Source organism: Lithobates pipiens, unplaced genomic scaffold, assembly GCF_037356315.1.
Source record: "Lithobates pipiens isolate NorthernLeopardFrog02 unplaced genomic scaffold, aLitPip1_a1.2 Scaffold_1, whole genome shotgun sequence".
Taxonomy (NCBI): domain Eukaryota; kingdom Metazoa; phylum Chordata; class Amphibia; order Anura; family Ranidae; genus Lithobates; species Lithobates pipiens.
In genome coordinates this window covers 146,759,847-146,778,186 of record NW_027507685.1, presented here as the reverse complement: position 1 = coordinate 146,778,186, position 18,340 = coordinate 146,759,847, and the positions used below count along the sequence as shown (strand labels likewise).

Genomic DNA, 18,340 nt, shown 5'->3' with positions numbered 1-18,340 from the left:
CTGCTGCCGTGATGGTGGGTAAGAGGAGATCAGCTACAGCCTGAGCGATTTTAGCTTGAGAGCTCTGTGTCTCCTGGTTCCCTGCAGCAGTGGTATCCATGCCGTCCGGTGATATCTCCCTGTCACTGGTGCTGCCTGAGGCGGATGAGAGCTGAGCACTCTGTGCAGGAGAGGAGGCTCGTTCTGCGTCGGCCATCTTAGGCAGCACGGCTGCCCCTGAGTGAGAGGGAGAAGTGTCCCTCGATCTGGAGCCTGAGCGTGATCGCGGTTATGATAGGTACCGATCCATCCGTGGTGATGAGGGGAGGCTGCCCGTGCGGCCTAGCGATAGTATGGGTGCAGTGTTCGGCAGTTATAGGCAGTGCTGTGGAGCCACCGGAGTTCCCTTCCTCCTACATATGGCGCCGGAACCGGAAGTGGTGCAGTTATCTTAAAGTGATTGTACTGTCACCTCGTAGAACAACTCATTCAGTTTAAAATAGAATAGAATGAAATGAAAGGCAAAACATTTGTGTATAGATATAAAAATACATTATATCTTTTTTATATGTGGTCACAGTCCCTCTATTCTCAGCTGCATAAGAACAGGGGGAGAGGAGAAGCAACAGTGCACTGACCTTCCCAGTGAATGGCTATGCAGGGGAGGCGTGTCAGGACAAGTCTCATTATTGGAGGAGAGCAGGCTGATTTCCCAGCACAGCTAGAGAACTGACTACAGTGTGCTCTCTCCTGCTTAATGTGGTCAGTTTTTAATAGGAATGCATAGGGACTGGCAGGAACCCTGTCACTTCACACAAAGAGCAGGATACCTATTCATACAAGTACATGGTAGAGCAGGCGCATATCAGGAATATGAAATTTTGGGTTTAACAAACACTTTAAGAACAGTGCTGGGGATGCCTAAAATTTTACCTTAAGCTCTTTGCAGACTTTTGTAAATTGCAACAATACGCAATGTAAAAAAACAATATACTGCTCATTGCCATGGCTGTGAAATTTTCTGCCAGTTTGTAAAACCATTACCTGGCTGCATAACTGAAAGAGAAAAATAATGAATATAATTATATTAGCAAACAGTTTGTAGCAAGTCCACGTGCTATATCAAAGTGAAGTTTTCCTTCCCACGGGTTCTTAAGGAGGCTTGTTGGAGTTGGCTAAGTCTATAAGCGCTCTCCTCGGACCAGTTATAAGATAGGAAATAAGCAATGTTACATATCTCAATGGACTTATTGTCTAGTATCAAGGCTCTCTCAATTTTACTGCCGTCCCTTGAATTTAGCGGAGACACAGAGGTCTTCAGATCTCGGACCTTGCACCTATTTTGTTGCAGGGCTACAAACAGTGGTGCTTTGTGCCCACATCAATAACAGGACCTCTCCTGCATGGCCCACATCTGTTTGCTGTTTATGACAGAGGGGAAGCTGAAGCCTGGATGTCTCCAGCATTCTGGCTGTGTCTGCCCCATCTGGCTATAATTACAGACAGTGCCCTAATTCCATCACACGGTCACATTATTGTGCTGAATAATCACATCCGTACACCCCCTCCCTGCCACCACCGTGGGATGACTTTGTAAGTTTCCCTTTTTTTTATTTATTTTATGAAAAGCAATCTTGACGCACTCTTCAAACATACTGGCACTTTCAGTCTTCGTTTATTTTATTTGTAAGTCAATGACCAGACTGCAATGTCATCCAATCCCCTTGATTAAATAAATCACTGCTTGACAATATGGAATCTCTATAAAACAATTAGTGAACAATTCATAGTCTAATTAAAATGCAGACATTTATTTTTAAGTGAATGTATAGTCTTTTCAATTACCTTTTGCATATACATGTAAATAACCATATCAGTGTATGTTATTGTTTTTAAAAAGTAGTTTGTTCCTATGTATAGTTTGTAATAATATATGAAAATAGCCATTTTTGGTCTTTACGCAGGCGGTCTCTGCTTTCCACTTTGAGGCCTGTTTACACCTATGCATTTTTTTAGTGCGTTTTCGGTTTTGCAGAAACATACTACATTTAGCACAGTCCATTTAACATGGTTTCCTACGGATGTAGTTCACATCTATGCATTTTATGGAAAGGAGAATTGATTTTCTTTTTCTGGTTTTTAGTTTCATAGACTTCAATTCATCAAAAATGTGTATTGAGAAGTGCAAAATGCACCTGGAATATGCAAACTGCAACCTACATAGGTGTGAATCAGGCCTGAGTGCTGCACAGTGTTGCATTACTGCATCTTCTCATAAAGCAAGTACATGAGCTGGCTGTCTCACTTAGGCTGCATTCACACCTGGGGCGTTTTCAGCTCGTAAAATGCCAGAAAAAAACGCCCAGCAAGCAAAATCCCATTCATTTAAATGGCCCCTGTTCACATCTGAGCATTTTGTAGCCTGAAGGAAAATGCCTGAAGCTCAAAAAAGTACGTAAGTTCCTTTTTGGGCTGATTACAGGCATTTTTCTGCTTTTTACATTGGTGACCTTTTGACCTGTGCAAAAACATGGTACAAAAACTTTTCCAGAGCGTGCTTCATCTCCTGGGCACTGTCTGGAGAGAATGTCTCTATAGAGTGTTCTTTCTGTGGGCTTTGCCTAAACTGGGGCATGTGCTGGAGGCCTAAGAGCTTTAGATGGCCGGCTGAAGTGTATATCCAGGGGAAGCGGAGATAAAAGGTGCTGCCTGGAAGTAGCATCTATAAAGTATCTTTTTTGTTGAGGAGCTGAGTAAAAGCTACTGATGGACAATGCAAGAAGCATTCATCACATAGTACATATCAAGGTATCTTTGCCTGCTATTGGAGGTTCTAGGGCAAGATCAATTAGAGAGAGATCCACTACAACTTAAAGAAGGCTTTGACTGCTTTTACAGTTATGGATCTGTCTGATTGCCCTCACAGGGCCAGCAATTATCTAGAGGATGCTAGTAAAGGACCTGCTACTTTCAAAATATTCGTTTATTTTTTGTATTTTTGGGGGGTATTCCCTACCTGTAAATCCTTTGTCCTAGAATTGAGATCAGCAATAAAGGTAAAAAGACTAAAGTGAATGGCACCTAACTTATTTTTCTCTGCACCATACACCAAGAACCAGACCCTTAGATGGAAATGTTAGCCTGCCACACTACTTAGGAGGGTATTCTGCATCACAACACAAGGAGTGCTACAAGAAAATTCCAGCAGAAACCTAAAACCTGATCCCTAATCAAGGAAAATGTCTGTTCTAAATTAGCGGTATTTGTTTTGCAATGTTTTATTTCAGTGCACTCCACAAGTCTTTTATTCATACTCAGCAATATAGAACATGCTTTGGACATACTAGAATGACTCTTAGTCCCTAGTGACATTTGTGCACCACTTTGTTCTATCCCAGGTGCTTAAGTGGGTTGAAGAAGCCATTCATGCCTCTAAAGTTCATCTGCTGTCTACTGATCATGAGTCTGGAGGTGAAAGGCAATGGAAGATTCCATTCGACCCAAGCCTTAAAGAGGTCACCATATCTCTGAGTGGACCGGAACCTGTTATCCGAGTCACTGATCCTACAGGTAAGTCTTACATACTGCTTTACATAACCTAAAAATTGTCTTGTGTGTGCAACTACACCTTTGTTTTAAAAATAAATATTCCAGTAAAATATTGTCCAAAATGCATTGTATACTGTTTATGTTGCAACTTTTTCATATTAAAGATCTTGCCATGGTCTGCTTAACTTCTGTTATTAAGATCAATTTAAGCCAAGGTGCTGACATCATCACTAAGTCTATATTCACATCTATGCGGGCTGCGCTTGATGCGTTTTTCAGGCACGTTTTGCATTTGTAAACCCTCGCTATTGTTTTTGCATGCAGTTTTCATGCATTTCGTGTTTTACATCTTTTTTTTCTCTTTAAACACACTTTAAACAAAATTTATATAGCTGGTTGCTAAGGAGCGGGCCGGGAAGTCGATAGCTGCGTCCTTAATGACTGATAAATCATCAGCTGTCAGTGGGGTTCCCCACTAACAGCTGAATGTAAAGCCCCCCCTCCCCAAAGCACCTTATCCTCATGTTGATGGGGACAAGGGCCTCTTCCCGACAACTATGGGCGGTGGTTGTGGGGGTCAGGCAGGGTACTTATCGCAATCTGAAAGCCCCCTTTAACAAGGGGGCTTCCAGATCCTGCCTCCCCCCATGTGAATAAGTATGAGGTACATTGTACCCCTACACATTCACCAAAAAAAAAAAAAGAAATGTAGTGTTGCAAAATACAAGAGACGGTTTTTGACAAGTCCTTTATTAAAAAATGTGTATTCTCCCACCGGTGTTTCTTCTCCCTCTTCTCTCTCTGGTGGTTTCTTCTTCCTCCAGTCTTCTTCCTCTTCTCTTCGTTAGTTTCTTCTCTCTCTCTCTGGTGATGTCTTCTTCATCCGCTGCTGTTGCCCACTAAAAATGAAAAACAGGGTCTTCCCGCTCCAACTGTCTGCCATTTCTTATATAGCCATGTGGCGTGGCCATTGGGTGATGTCACTCAGAGATCCCACCCCTTGTGACCTCACATGAATGCCACTAAAGCGAGTCTTCTAATTGGCTAAGAGGTGAACAACATGGACAGAAGGAGAGAGGGCGAGAGCAAGTTTTCTCGGGTGCATTGAATGCTGGGACTAGTAGAGGATAGTACAACATAATGTCTGTGTACTCCACAGGAGTTTAGATCGTGACTTAACTCTGATGTAAGCAGCCAATCTTTTGGTTGTATTAAGCAACAGAGTTAAGTTTATGCAGACCATGGCATAATCATTTTTGTGGAAAAAGATATATTATTGATTTAATAAGTATGGTAATTACAATATTGATTTTCAAACCAAAGCTTGTTCTTTAAATGTAAATCGTATAGTGTGAAACAGAACTGCCATGTTTTTCTGGCATCAGTGGCATAGGAACCAGCTCAGCAAAACAACAGCTGTGACAGGGCTCCTCTGACAAGGTCATTTCCAAAGCCACTGCTCTGTTCCACTGTGAAATTAAAAGTGTTAGGACTAGATTACACTTGTGGTTTGGTGGTAGGGGCAGTGAAAAAAGGAGGTCGAGACACATTTTTTGCACCCCTCCTCCCAAAAGCTGCAAAGGCAGTTATACAGGTAAAAATTGTCACTCCTGTCGTATTTGGGGGGCAGTTTTACCACCAAACGCAACCTACTCAAGCGACTGGGGCTGAACTGCAATGCCAAGTGGTATCACGTCCTTTGCAGCCTGCAAAGGATTGCATTCAATTTTTTACATAATGTTATCAAATGGTAAATAAGCTTTAAAACAAGTCCTTACTGATCACTGTAGCTGCAACTACTGTGGAACATTTCATCCTCAAATTTCACAGCAGAAGCTCTAAAGCCTTTGTCTAGTCAGTTCAGCTCTTCCTGCATTCCCCTCCCAAAAGCGACACCCCCCCCCCCCCCCTTCTCTCAGCAGTAACTCAGCTCATCCTGCTTTCCCAACTCTGCATTGACTAAGTAGTTCAGTCCATCCTGATCCAGAACCCAGCAGTGACTCAGCAGCTCAGTTTACCCTTCTTCTTTGCCAGCAGTGACTCAGCAGCTCAGTTTACCCTTCTTCTTTGCCAGCAGTGACTCAGTAGCTTAGCTCACCCTCCTGTCATTCCTATAGTGACTCAGCAGTAGCTTGACAGCCTTTCAGCCTTTTAAGCATTAATGTAAACACAAGGTAGATGCGACAGAAGGAGGAGCAGGGTGAGCTGAGCTGCCAACTTAAACAACAACAACAGTACTACTAGTGTGAAAAAAACTGTCCATGACCAGTTTTATTCTGTGTATCCCCTACACTTGGTTATGAAGTTACATATACCAAAAACAGTTCACTGTTCTTAGCATCTACCCCAAATTTGTTAGCCCTGCTATCTGCCCTCTTACCTGTTTTAAGTTCACTGTGGGACATTGTAGAGTGGAACATTGGAATGAAGTTCCCAGCATGGGCAAATACAAGTAAAGCATGGCCAGCAAGAGAAAGGGCTGGCCTCATCCATAATTTTATATAGGAGTGCCACCAGAAGCTTCTGTGATGGGAGTGATTGATCAGATAGGTTAGAAAACTTGATATGACCATGCTAGAAGTGTCCTCTCATCTGGTCCCTGCTTTTGGTCTATAGGCTTGATGTGTAAAGTATTTGAGCAGAGCTTATCGGTTTCAGTAATCCTCATTCTCATTCTAACCTTGGCCAAAGAGACCTTCAATTCATAAAGACTAATGCTTGCTGGCTAAAACATATGTGCGAGGTGAAGATGGGTACAATGTAGTTTTGCCATTTTTCTTTATAGCTAGATCTTCAACTTGGTGTATGCAGTAAGCTGAAACTCCTGGCACTATCCTCAACATGAGACATGGCGACTCTAATCGCGTATCATTTCCTCTCCAGTTTCTGTATTTTAATCAGCTGGGTTATTCTAATATGTTTTGTCTGTGTGCCATTTTATCTCTGACAACTAGGAAACTGTACAGTATGATTCTTTGATTGAAGTAAAAATCCCTGTAGTCCCTATATTCCTGTCTTGATTGTATTGTTATAATCTTCTCCCTGGACTTGGTTGCCATTAGTCGGAGAGGCTCTAACCCTCCCTATTTCTGTCCTGGCAGGAAAAGAGCTGTCTGTGGGCCAGGGCCTGGAGGAGCTGCTCAGTATCCCCAATTCGGCTCTCGTTTTAGGACTCAAGCCAACTGTGCCTGGAATATGGGTCATCAAGGTAATGTTGTCTAATGGGAGATGAATCTTGCTGCAGAAAAGTGCGTGGATAAGATATGTATTTCTCAAAATTGTTAAACACACAATAGAGCCCTGGGATTCCTTAATGAGGAAGATTTCAACAAAAGTGACCAATTTAAAGCCTTCTATGAAACTTAATGTGATAATGATTCTGTTTTATCAGCTCCTTAGCAGTGGCATAGGGTCTAATGAGGACACAAGTGTCTAGACAAGGTTATTAATATGCAGTCATGATTGGGTGGTTACAGCTGATAAGAAAACATTTCCCTCTCATTGGCTTCCAACCGGAGCAGGGATTTCCAGGTCATCTCTCAACTACATTCAGAATGCCAGGATAAGCAGCTGTTCACTAGTAGCAGTCCAATGCCTTAACAAGGGCTCTTAAAGGGTCACGTTTTACAGTACTGTTTTCTGAGTGTTTGGCAGATACTGCAGAGCTGTATAAACATCAGTGGAATAGGAAGCAAGAGTAAAATTCTTCTCAATAAGACAAAGACAGATTTGAATACTCCCTTTAGTATTAGAACATTGTTGATGGAGATCTGATTTAACAATTCATTTAATCAAAACCTTAAAGGATCCATCTTGTAGCTGGACCCTAGTGCAAAGTAGTAATGCTAATCCCTACATCTGTAAATAATGTTTGTCAATTAGAGCTTAAAGAAATCTAGATGGTGTGGCAGTACTGGGCCTGGCTATGGTGTAAAAAGAAGTTATGACCCAGGATTCTCATCCAGACAGGTTGAGGGGCACCAGGGGATTTGCATACTCCAGAGGAACCTGTTTTTTAGTTTCCTCATCAGCTGGTAAAACCCAGTTTGGGATCTGGAGCCCGGAGATTTCTAAAGCTTCATACACACGATCGGACTTTGTACAAACTTTCCCGTTAACTTTTGTACAAAGGGCGTAGTCCACAAGTTTGTATTACATACACACGATCTGACTTTTTAGGCAAAAAACACGAACTTAGTGACGTTTCAGCGTACTGATGACACGACACTTCAAAAGAGGACGTTCAATTACACCAGCGCCACCTTTGGTCAACTTCTGTATTGTTGTCTGATCTTTTGCAATGGTTCTGAGCATGTGTGTTTGTACCTTGTACAAAAGTCCGATGGTTTTGCGTACACACGATCGGACTTTGCTCCATCGGACTTATGTTGTCAAAAAGTTTGTCCGTTCGCACAGCCAACAAAAGTCAGATGAAAACGGAAAAAGTTTGTCTGCTGGAGCGTACACACGGTCGGATGTTGCTCCAAAACAGCTAATTTGCATGTTTGTTGTCAAAAAGTCCGATCGTGTGTACGGGCCTTTAGAGGTTTGGAAAGGATGAAATCTCCAATCCTGGTTCTTGGTTTCTGAATAACCAGCACACTGATTGTGCAGCTATGCTCTGGGTTTTTTTGTAGAGTCAGGACTAGGGTTCTGGGCTTCACCCTGGCAGACAGGAGGTCTCTGTCCAAGATTATAGATGAGAGCCAGAGCAGTAAGGGGCTTGCAAGTGTTTGCATCAAACTTTTGAGAGCAATACTGAATGTTACTATGAGACAGTTTCTGGGGCCAGACTAAAGGCCATGAAGCTTAATGTTGTTTGTTCTTTGGATAGAAGATAAATGCTAAAAATTCCTCTGAGGGGAAACTTCTGTTTTTCTTTATTAACTTTCTTTTAATAAAACAAATTCAGTCATTTGTAAAAAAAAAAAAAATTGAATTGGCTTAACATGCTACCACTTGAAGATAGATCTCACAATGTATGTACTGGTACTTTTTTGTTTTGTGTCCTGTATTTATTGTTTGTATTGTTCTGAACAGCCTATGTTTAGGGATGAGAGAGTGATTGACCATGTCATGAAATTACTGATTTTGCCATCCCTATCTGCTTAGGCAAAATATGCTTTACAGAGTACAACTTTTCTATGATCAGGGGCCTTTATTGGGCAGAAGAACAGGTCCAGGATAGTTGAAATGAGCTTCTGTAACCCTCAAGGGCCACCTAAAGTCTATTGCATATCTAAAGCCACAAAATATCACCATAAAGGATATCTACACCCAATAACAAAAATGTAATAAATTGCAGCATACCAGTCCTTAGATATGATGGATGCATTGGTTTTAAATTTTTAGGCTAAGAGCATTATATAAACAGACAAAAACTGAGTTTAAAAACCTGATTCAACTTAACCACCAGAGGAAAGAACAATATAAATATGGCAACTCACTGGACTATATTAAATTGTCACTTTATTGATTTTTAAAAATAATTAGAATGTACAATTCTTGTATTAAAATGGTACCACACACCTTGAACCGGACCTATACCTCTCTCTCATAACAAATAGCATTACCCCTGTATAAAGCAGTATAGCTAATAATATATATTTATGTATGTATGCGGTGGGGGGGGGGGGGGGTGCTGGTAATCCTAGTAGTAGATGGAATTGATTTAGGATAAGTTATTATGCATGTAAATCATAGTTCATAGCACCCATCCAAAGAAAGGCATATCTGTCAAGCAAAGCGGTTGATAATCAGAAGTTGATCCAAGATGTGTGGTGAGATTATGAGCAAATCCTCAGTTCTAATAAGAATCAAGGTATGATGTGGTCCAGAGGATGGTCAATGATCGCTGATTATATTTTATCAACTTCATAGACAGACAGACATATAGCCACAGCAGTGAAGAATCAGTCAATGGATATATGTGAACATGGATATCACCTCCCTTGCACACTGATCATGATCCAGGTTATACAGAGTAAATATAGTCCATCACCAACTTGCAATTCAATCCACAATGAGTTCAATGTCCATGTGTGTAACAGAGACCAGTTTGTCATGGAATGTTTTATATGGTGCATGCATGCATATTATACTTATCCAGGTGTACAGTATATGAAGATATCAGACCAGGATTGCCATTTCAGGAAGATTCCTGCTTGGATGTGTGAAATCCCAAAACTGGGGGATGAGGCACGCCAATACCTCAGGAGAGAGGGTGCATGTGGAAAGTAAGGTTAAGCCTGACTGGTTTCACTGGACCCAAGCCGGCTGCTTCAGAGGCAAAATGGAGGCTGACTCTGTCACCATGTCCTAAAAAATGTTTGAAAATGGCCAGTAAATGTCACACTGTCATGTACACAGTGACATCACGTGCGCAAATACGCCATGTCGCAATGGCACATATGCGAACACGCATATGCGTATTACGTCAGGCCAGGATTAAAAAATTGCATATATATATATATATATATATATAAATAAAATTCTATAATGCTAATATACATTCCACAATGGGAAAAAAAAAAGAAAAAAACTTAAAACTGCAACATGGTGACAAGCCTCCTTCAAAACATGGCCCTGCATGGGGCACACATGCAATTGCCCCATGTGAACGAGGCCTTAACCTGCACCTCCTCCTTGTTCTAATGAAAATGTATACCATGCTTGCAGCTGAGAGTTTGCTTTTGTCTAGATAGAGGGACTGTGGGGAGATCTTGGACATGTACTACAATTAACTGGGGTGTCTTTATATGATGCTTTCTTTCATATATGAAGCCTGAAAAGCTGGAGCTCTGCCTATTATTTATTTACCTTATAATGACTGTACAAGAAATAAAGGTATCCCAACGAGGTTAAAATTCAATGTTGATGGCTGCTGCTGTGTTAGGGGTTCTTTACATTATGGGGCGCATAAGGATTTACTCATGTTTTTGGTGGTTTTGTAATGGTTGCTGTGGTCAAATTGATGTCTGTTTTCAACCATAGTGACAAAGAAATTTAAATGAGCAGGATGGAATTTTTTTCGCGGACAAACAAAATTAAAACATTTGAATTTGGTTTTCTTTGAGAAAGAACCATACAGAAAAAGTACATATTGTATTGAAATGTGTTTAAATATGTCTGGGATTACATTCAATTAACAGGTCTGGACAAAATTCTAACCGCAAACAGCGCTTACACCAAAAAACAATATATGTATATATGAATCAACAAAATCCAATATACGGTAAGTCTTTTTTCAAGAAATAATTGTGATGTATATTTCTTTAACACCACGTGTTCTAAAACAGAACTTATGCTCCAATCCACTGTGACCACAGATAACACTCCTGTGGAGAGGTGTGTGGCACCCTTGGTTCCCAGTGGATGGCCTGATGGTACATTGGTTTACCAACAAGTGCTATTTGACTTTCTTGTGAGAACAAGATGTCAATCCTAACTGGTAAGTGCGGAGTGTTATATGTGGTCACGGTGGATTGGACCACACGTTTTGTTTTGGAACACGTGGTGGCAAAGAATTACACATCACAATTATTTCTTGAAAAAATACATTAATTGGTCTTTATTTATTCATATATACAGTACATATATTGTTTTTTGGTAAGTGCTGTTTTGTTTATTATTGTCTATGGCACATAGTTGTGTTTGTGGCAGTAGCTGCACAATATACAACTATATAACAATATATAAACATTATATATACAATTATATAACTTGAATATGTTTTGTAGTGATAAGGATGCTGGTGTATCTTTATTATTATTTTTGTACAAAATTTTAATAATTTTCAAACAAGAGTAGCGGACTCAATGATGGCAAGAATTAAGCAGTTATCAAAAGGGGTCAATGATCCTTCATTTTAAATTTGAATTGAAGTGAATTCATCCACAACAGGATGTACCACAGCTCCTCCACAGGGGGCGACCCTGACTGAATATCCGTGTCCAAAAGGCCTGTCATTCTGTGCCCCCAGTTCGTTTTCTGAGGAAAGGTCTCTTTGAAGTCTGGATTAGGTTCAGTTTGTGATTTTGTTTATTGTTTCTTGGTTTTCATTCCATTGCTCTTTGTTAGGTCTCTCGTATGTTGTAAGCAAGCAGCTCATTACCCTAATGAGGCCAAACCTCCAACAGATGAGCTCATTTGATTTTATTGCCTCACACAGACCTGCCTAATCTCCTGTAATCAAAAGAACCTCCAAACCTAATTGAAAAAGTTATAGTATGTGGAAGGGCCACTACCAGCAATCATAATTGTGCATGTAAAATGTATCTAAATCCCAATTTTTTTTTTTAAAGCGTTTTGGATAGACTAGGTATCGGTTAGAACCCCTGTTAGGCTTTATTGCAGACTAGGGAGATTCATCTACTCTGTTTGTCCTTGTGACCATTTGGACATAAAGTAATTAGAAATGTAAAATACCACAGTTGTCACCAGAAAAGAAGGTTGTGGTTGGATTCTGGCCACATCTGTCAGAGGCGAGATTTTCACTGACTTTCTGTTGTCTCTCTGGGGACAGGAAATATAGGTAAATCTCTCCAAGGGCCACACAGATAAAAGTTTCACAGAGGTCCCAACCCTTTCTTACTTGATACAAAACAAACAAAAAATTCAGGCATTGGGTTACAATTTAAATTACTTTGTGTGCTTTGAAAGACTTAACTGGAAAACAAAAATTGCTTGTTTAATCACTCCCTCATCGATTGAAATAATGACATGTGAATGTTTTGTAGACCAATCCAATTATTGAAATTATCAAATGATGGGGCTGATATGTGGTCTCATATGAAAACATCTGATATGTTTTGGACCAATCATTTCATTTAAAAAAAAGTTTTTTAGTCTCCTTCCTTCCTCTCTACCCTCCTTACCTGAATACTATCTTGGCTCCACTTTCACTTATACAATTTCATTCTTGAGCCTCACCTTACTACATCTAAACTTTATCCAGCATTTTTTTGTTATCCAGGAATTAAATTCAACCAGGCGTTCTTCCTGATATAATTTCTGTTTTTCTTGTACGGTTATGTAACCCACAGTTGATTCTTTTGTTTTGTTACTCCACTTTCCATAAGTCACCATACTATGCGGCTACATACATGTATCCTTCTACGTGTCGTGACTCTATAAGTACAGATTCAATGCTGGACTTTGTAACTCATTGTTTTATGACTTATTGGATAAATAAAGGAACTGTTTTTTCTATGCCAACGAATAGGATTAAAAAAAAAAAAAAATCTCTGAAACTATTTTTTATTTAGGCTAAAACAAAAGCAATTGAACAGAAAACAGATTATGTGTGTGTTGTATATTTAGTGGGTTTTTATTTAATTTGGGTTAGACTTTGTAATTTCGGCGCATGAAAATTGTAAGAAAAGTCAATGGAAATCGATTGATGCTCTGTTGATTTCCTATTTGAACACCAACTATCTGGTCAAGTCAGAACAGCACATTGACCCATCTGTGGTTGTTTTATGCCGCGTACACACGGTCGAACTGTTTGACGTACTTAGTCCGTCATACAATCCGACGGACAATCCGTCGTACTTTCCACTGAACGGACTTGACCACACACGGATGCACAAACAGTCCGTCGAAAGCTTGCGCGATGACGTGTACAGCACGTATGACGGGACTAGAAATAGGAAGTCCAAGACACAGCAAAGCACCCTTCCGCCGTGTAAATCCTTTCTGGGCATGCGCCATTCTTAGTCCGTCGAACTAGCATACTGACGACCATATTGTCCGCTGAAACCAAAGTACGACGGACAGATTTTTGGAAAATCCGAAATTCTTAGTACTCCGGACTGCACGCTGAAAAAGTCAGCTGAAGCCCACACACGAGCGGATTGTCCGCTGAAATGTGTTTCAACGGACTAAGTACGTCAAACAGTTCGACCGTGTGTACGCGGCATTAGACATATTGATCCAAGAACACCATGCAAACCTCTTTTAAATAATTAATTTTATATTTTCCTTAGTAACTGTTTTTGTTTATTTGTTTTCTTATTTTGTCTCCTTATCATTTTCAATAGTAGTCACTATGAAGCCCAACTACAGTCAAAACTGCAGTGGTTTCAGATAGAGTGAAAAAAAAGCTAGAACATCTGTGAATGTTTTATTGCTCTCTTTGTCCTTTTTGGGAAAATTATCCTCAAGTCCTATTTATTTTATGGGTGTCAGATATAAACAGTAGTGAGATAAAATGTCCTCACTTCCTGTTTATATGGCAGTAAAGGCCCATACACACGATTGGACTTTTTGACAACAAACATGCAAATTAGCTGTTTTAAGGCAACATCCGACCGTGTGTATGCTCCATCGGACAAACTTTTTCGGTTTTCATCTGACTTTTGTTGACTGTGCGAATGAACAAACTTTCTGGCAACAAAAGTCCGATGGAGCAAAGTCCGATCGTGTGTACAGAAAACCATAGGACTTTTGTACAAAGTACAAACGCACGTGCTCAGAACCAATGCAAAAGATCAGACAACAATACAGAAGTTGACCAAAGGTGGCGGTAAAGAGCAGAAAAACCACATTATTTGGCTGAAAAAGTCCTGCCGTGTGTATGCAATACAAGTTCATGGCCGACGCCCTTTGTACAAAAATCCAAGGGAAAGTTTGTACAAAGTCCAATCGTGTTTACGGGCCTTTAGACTGAACAGGAAATGACTCTTTGTTTTTTGTTTGTTTTGATGGGTATACAGAAATAAAATTAACATGGTAGTGGCTCCTATGGCCATCAGGGCTTTTTTTCTACTAGTTTTTGTAATAATAATCATAACATGGATGTTTATTTAGAAACTGGAGTTTCTAGAATATCTGTGGTTTTCAAATCTGTGGTTTTCAAATCAACCAGTGAGATACTTACATAGTTACATAGGTGAGGTTGAAAAAAGACACAAGTCTATCAAGTCCAACCTATGTGTGTGATTATATGTCAGTATTACATTGTATATCCCTGTATGTTGCAGTCGTCCTGGTGCTTTTCTAATAGTTTCTTGAAACTATCAATGCCCCCCGCTGAGACCACCACCTGTGGAAGGGAATTCCACATCCTTTCCGCTCTTACAGTAAAGAACCCTCTACATATTTTAAGGTTAAACCTCTTTTCTAATTTTAATGAGTGGCTACCAGTCTTGTTAAACTCCCTACTGCAAAAAAGTTTTATCCCTATTGTGGGGCCACCAGTATGGCATTTGTATATTGAAATCATATCCCCTCTCAAGCGTCTCTTCTCCAGAGAGAATAAGTTAAGTGCTCGCAACCTTTCCTCATAACTAATATCCTCCAGACCCTTTATTAGCTTTGTTGCCCTTCTTTGTACTCACTCCATTTCCAGTACATCCTTCCTGAGGACTGGTGCCCAGAACTGGACAGCATAGTCTAGGTGTGGCCAGACCAGAGTCTTGTAGAGCGGGAGAATTGGATGCCATTGCTGAGCCTATCATCTGCTAGGACCCCAGGTCCTTTTCCATCCTAGATTCCCCCAGAGGTCCCCCCCCCCCCCCAGTTTATAGTTTGGATTCAAATTTTTGGCACCCAAATGCATTATTTTACATTTTTCTACATTGAACCTCATTTGCCATGTAGATGCCCACCCCATTAATTTGTTCAGATCTTTTTGCAAGGTTTCCACATCCTGCAGAGAAGTTATTGCCCTGCTTAGCTTAGTATCATCTGCAAATACAGAGATTGAACTGTTTACCCCATCCTCCAGGTCGTTTATGAACAAATTAAACAGGATTGGTCCCAGCACAGAACCCTGGGGGACCCCACTACCCACCCCTGACCATTCTGAGTACTCCCCATTTATCACCACCTTCTGAACTCGCACTTGCTTTATTATTTCTAGTACAGGTTAGAAAATACAACTTTCAGGCTCTGTTCAGACCAAGGCGTTACCGTTTTACAGTAGTATTTCGGGCGTATTTGTAGAGTAAAAAGAAAAGAAGCTCCTGTACTTTTTTTTACCGATAGCCATTTTGATTTAGGAGACAGAACGCTCAGATGTGAACAAGGACCATTGAAATGAATGGGTTTTGTCTTGTTGGGCATTTTTAGAGCTGAGGCTTAGAGCAGAAAAACACCCAAAAACACCTTGGTGTGAACAGAGCCTTAAGAATCTCTGTTGGACCTTGACTAAAGTAGTGCTTATGCTCTCTTTTTTTTCAGATTGGCAGCATTGGCCGTCATACTGTCAGAGTCACTGGGGTTAGCACATTGGATTTCCGTGCCGCTTTTTCCACAGTGGCCATAACTGATCCTGGACGTGTCATTGAGCGGCCCATTCAAGGTAATGGCAGTTCAAATAAGAACTAGATCTCTTGTTCTTTTTCATATAGACATATAGAGGATACATTTTTTTTTAATGTTGTAATGGTTTCATTTTTTTTGGTCTGCATTGGGACATTTGTTTTGTGGATTCTTTGCACAGAATTTTTGTGCAGGGTCCTTCACACATGGTCAACCAGCTCCATTCTTGCAATAGGGACACTCTGCAGTACCACTGGGGACAGTCAGAAGGTTTGCTTGATACTGTCTGGGGAAAAAAGCGAAAGAGAGCCGCCAGTTCCAAGCATGGAAAAGGCGGGAAGACATCAGCGTGTAGCTCCTGCCCAACGTGTTTCATGTTAATGCACATCTTCAGGGGACACTAGTAGTAGTTAGTACAGTAGTAGTAGTAGTTAGAACCACTACCAAGTTTTTAAAGATTTCTCTGCATTCCTGTTAGCGATAATAGACATCTAAAATAACAGTGGTTCTAACCCTTCCAGAATCTGTCTCAGTTACACAGCATACAGTGTACAGAAAGTGAGGGGTAATCTTTCTAATGGCCGTAGATAGCTGCAAAATTTGTCAGAGACTCAAATGCTTTCCCACTTCACCAAAACAAAAAAATAAATAAGGCTGAGTTGAGCTTTAATATTATTGTCTGTAGGACCCAAATGTTTTTGGAAATTGCAGCCTAGATAACAGCCTGAAGGGTGGAAAGACTCTGACTATGGAGTTGATTTACTAATTCTGGAGAGTGCAAAATCTGGTGCAGTTCAGTTGAATTGGCTATCTGTTATCGAAATGTTTTGTTACTGGGTACTGCTGTGAGAGCGCTTGAGTATGACAACCAATCACTAGACCCAAACACTGTCCTACATGGTCATATAACAGTTTTCAACACCAGCCAGAATTGGGGATTTTAATGCTGGCTACAATTGGAGTCAGTGGGTCCCCTTTACTATGGCACTGTGACTTTGTTCTGAATGAACAAGGTGATATAGCTGCTTTAAACAACATTAACAGTTAAAAACTGATCCCTGCTAATCAGCAGTTTCGCACATATATTAGGGAAAGTATTAAAAACATATTTTTACTTTTTTTTTTAACTCAAGTAAATATGAAAAATTACAAATAAATATTTTGTATTTGATTTTCTTTCCTGCTGCTCTAAGCTTTTTCATTTTTTCTAGGCTATTCTTGTCTGTTTATTATGTACCTCAACAGCTCAAGCTCCAATGTATTAACAATTTAATGGTTCACCCCCTCCCATTAGCTGTTTTTTCTTTTCTGATAGTTTTGGATAGACTTTGGAAGAACAAGTACTCCAAATTAATATTCCTGTGTGTGACACTGTTGGGGAGATTTCACCCCCGAATACCCTGCGACAGCAGTATAAAAAATAGGAAACCGTAATCACCAGGAGAGAAAGTCAAAAACAGGAATAATAATCTGACAAAAATTGAATTAATAAAATAGGTTTTGTTGCAGCCTGTGCCTGTACAAGAGAGATTTCACATCATTACTATCCTGACAGTGTGTTTGTGGAAATCTCAACAATTAGTAACTATAACTGAAGTGGGCTTTAATATCAATATCTATATTTCGTCACCTGATAGAATTAGCTCCACCTTCCCTAAGTATGAAATACCATGGCTAGGACTCTTTACTGTATTATTGGGCTTGCTATGTAATGGTTGTGCACTTTAAAATACTCAGGACACTAACTCTGTAATGGTTCTAAGTGCTTTATTATTGATGTATTTGTATATATTTATTTTACAAACTAATAAACAATATCTTAAAAAAAAATTCCATGGCCAGAGCTACTACACTAAACTGAATAAGACCATTCATAAGCAGTCTCTAATCATTTGTGCATATTGGCGAATTCCTGCAAAAGCAAAGTTATTAGAAGATCGATGTTACCCTGTTTTGTTTAGGTGACAAAATATTTCCATACATTAATAGTTTGAAACTATGGGAATTTTAACATCATGATCACGAATTGGAATTTGCTTGATTGAGAGAGAAATGACATCTGGGAAATTTAAAATAGTTCCATATTTACCTTAGCAGCCTTTTACATTTACTTAATCTTGGTAATTAAAATAAGGAATAGAAAATTTAAGAAACAAAATATTTGCCTCTGCTAAGAATCCAGTGCTCCGAACTCCCTCACAAGTCACATGACCAAAGCCTAAGCTTATAATACCTTATTAACAGCCCTTAGTGGAACTTGAAACCAAATGACATATGTGGCAAAAACACCAAAGTACAAATGGTGTAAAAATATGTGCAAGTTACCATACATATTTATGTGCAAGAAAATACAATATATATAGTAACACACAAAAGTGCCAATCAACCCTTAAAACAATTCGAACACGCTCGAAAAAGTAAATTCACAAAGTCTACCCTAGGTATGCGGTTCATGAACTATAGAACTTTGAAAAACTACGGATGTAAAGGAGTTCTCTTTAAATAGTAGTCATTTTTCTCATCTTTCCCTGAGTGACCAAGTTCTCTA

At 39.9% G+C, this 18,340-nt stretch overlaps 1 protein-coding gene across 1 annotated transcript in view; it reads left to right on the top strand.

Moving 5' to 3' along the window:
* Positions 1-18,340, top strand: part of HMCN2 (hemicentin 2) — a 361,882-nt gene that overhangs the window by 60,849 nt on the left and 282,693 nt on the right. The window contains exons 5-7 of the mRNA XM_077478193.1: positions 3,378-3,549; positions 6,630-6,736; positions 15,712-15,832. Coding sequence (XP_077334319.1) covers positions 3,378-3,549; positions 6,630-6,736; positions 15,712-15,832 — 400 coding nt within the window. The remainder of the gene's footprint in view (positions 1-3,377; positions 3,550-6,629; positions 6,737-15,711; positions 15,833-18,340) is intronic.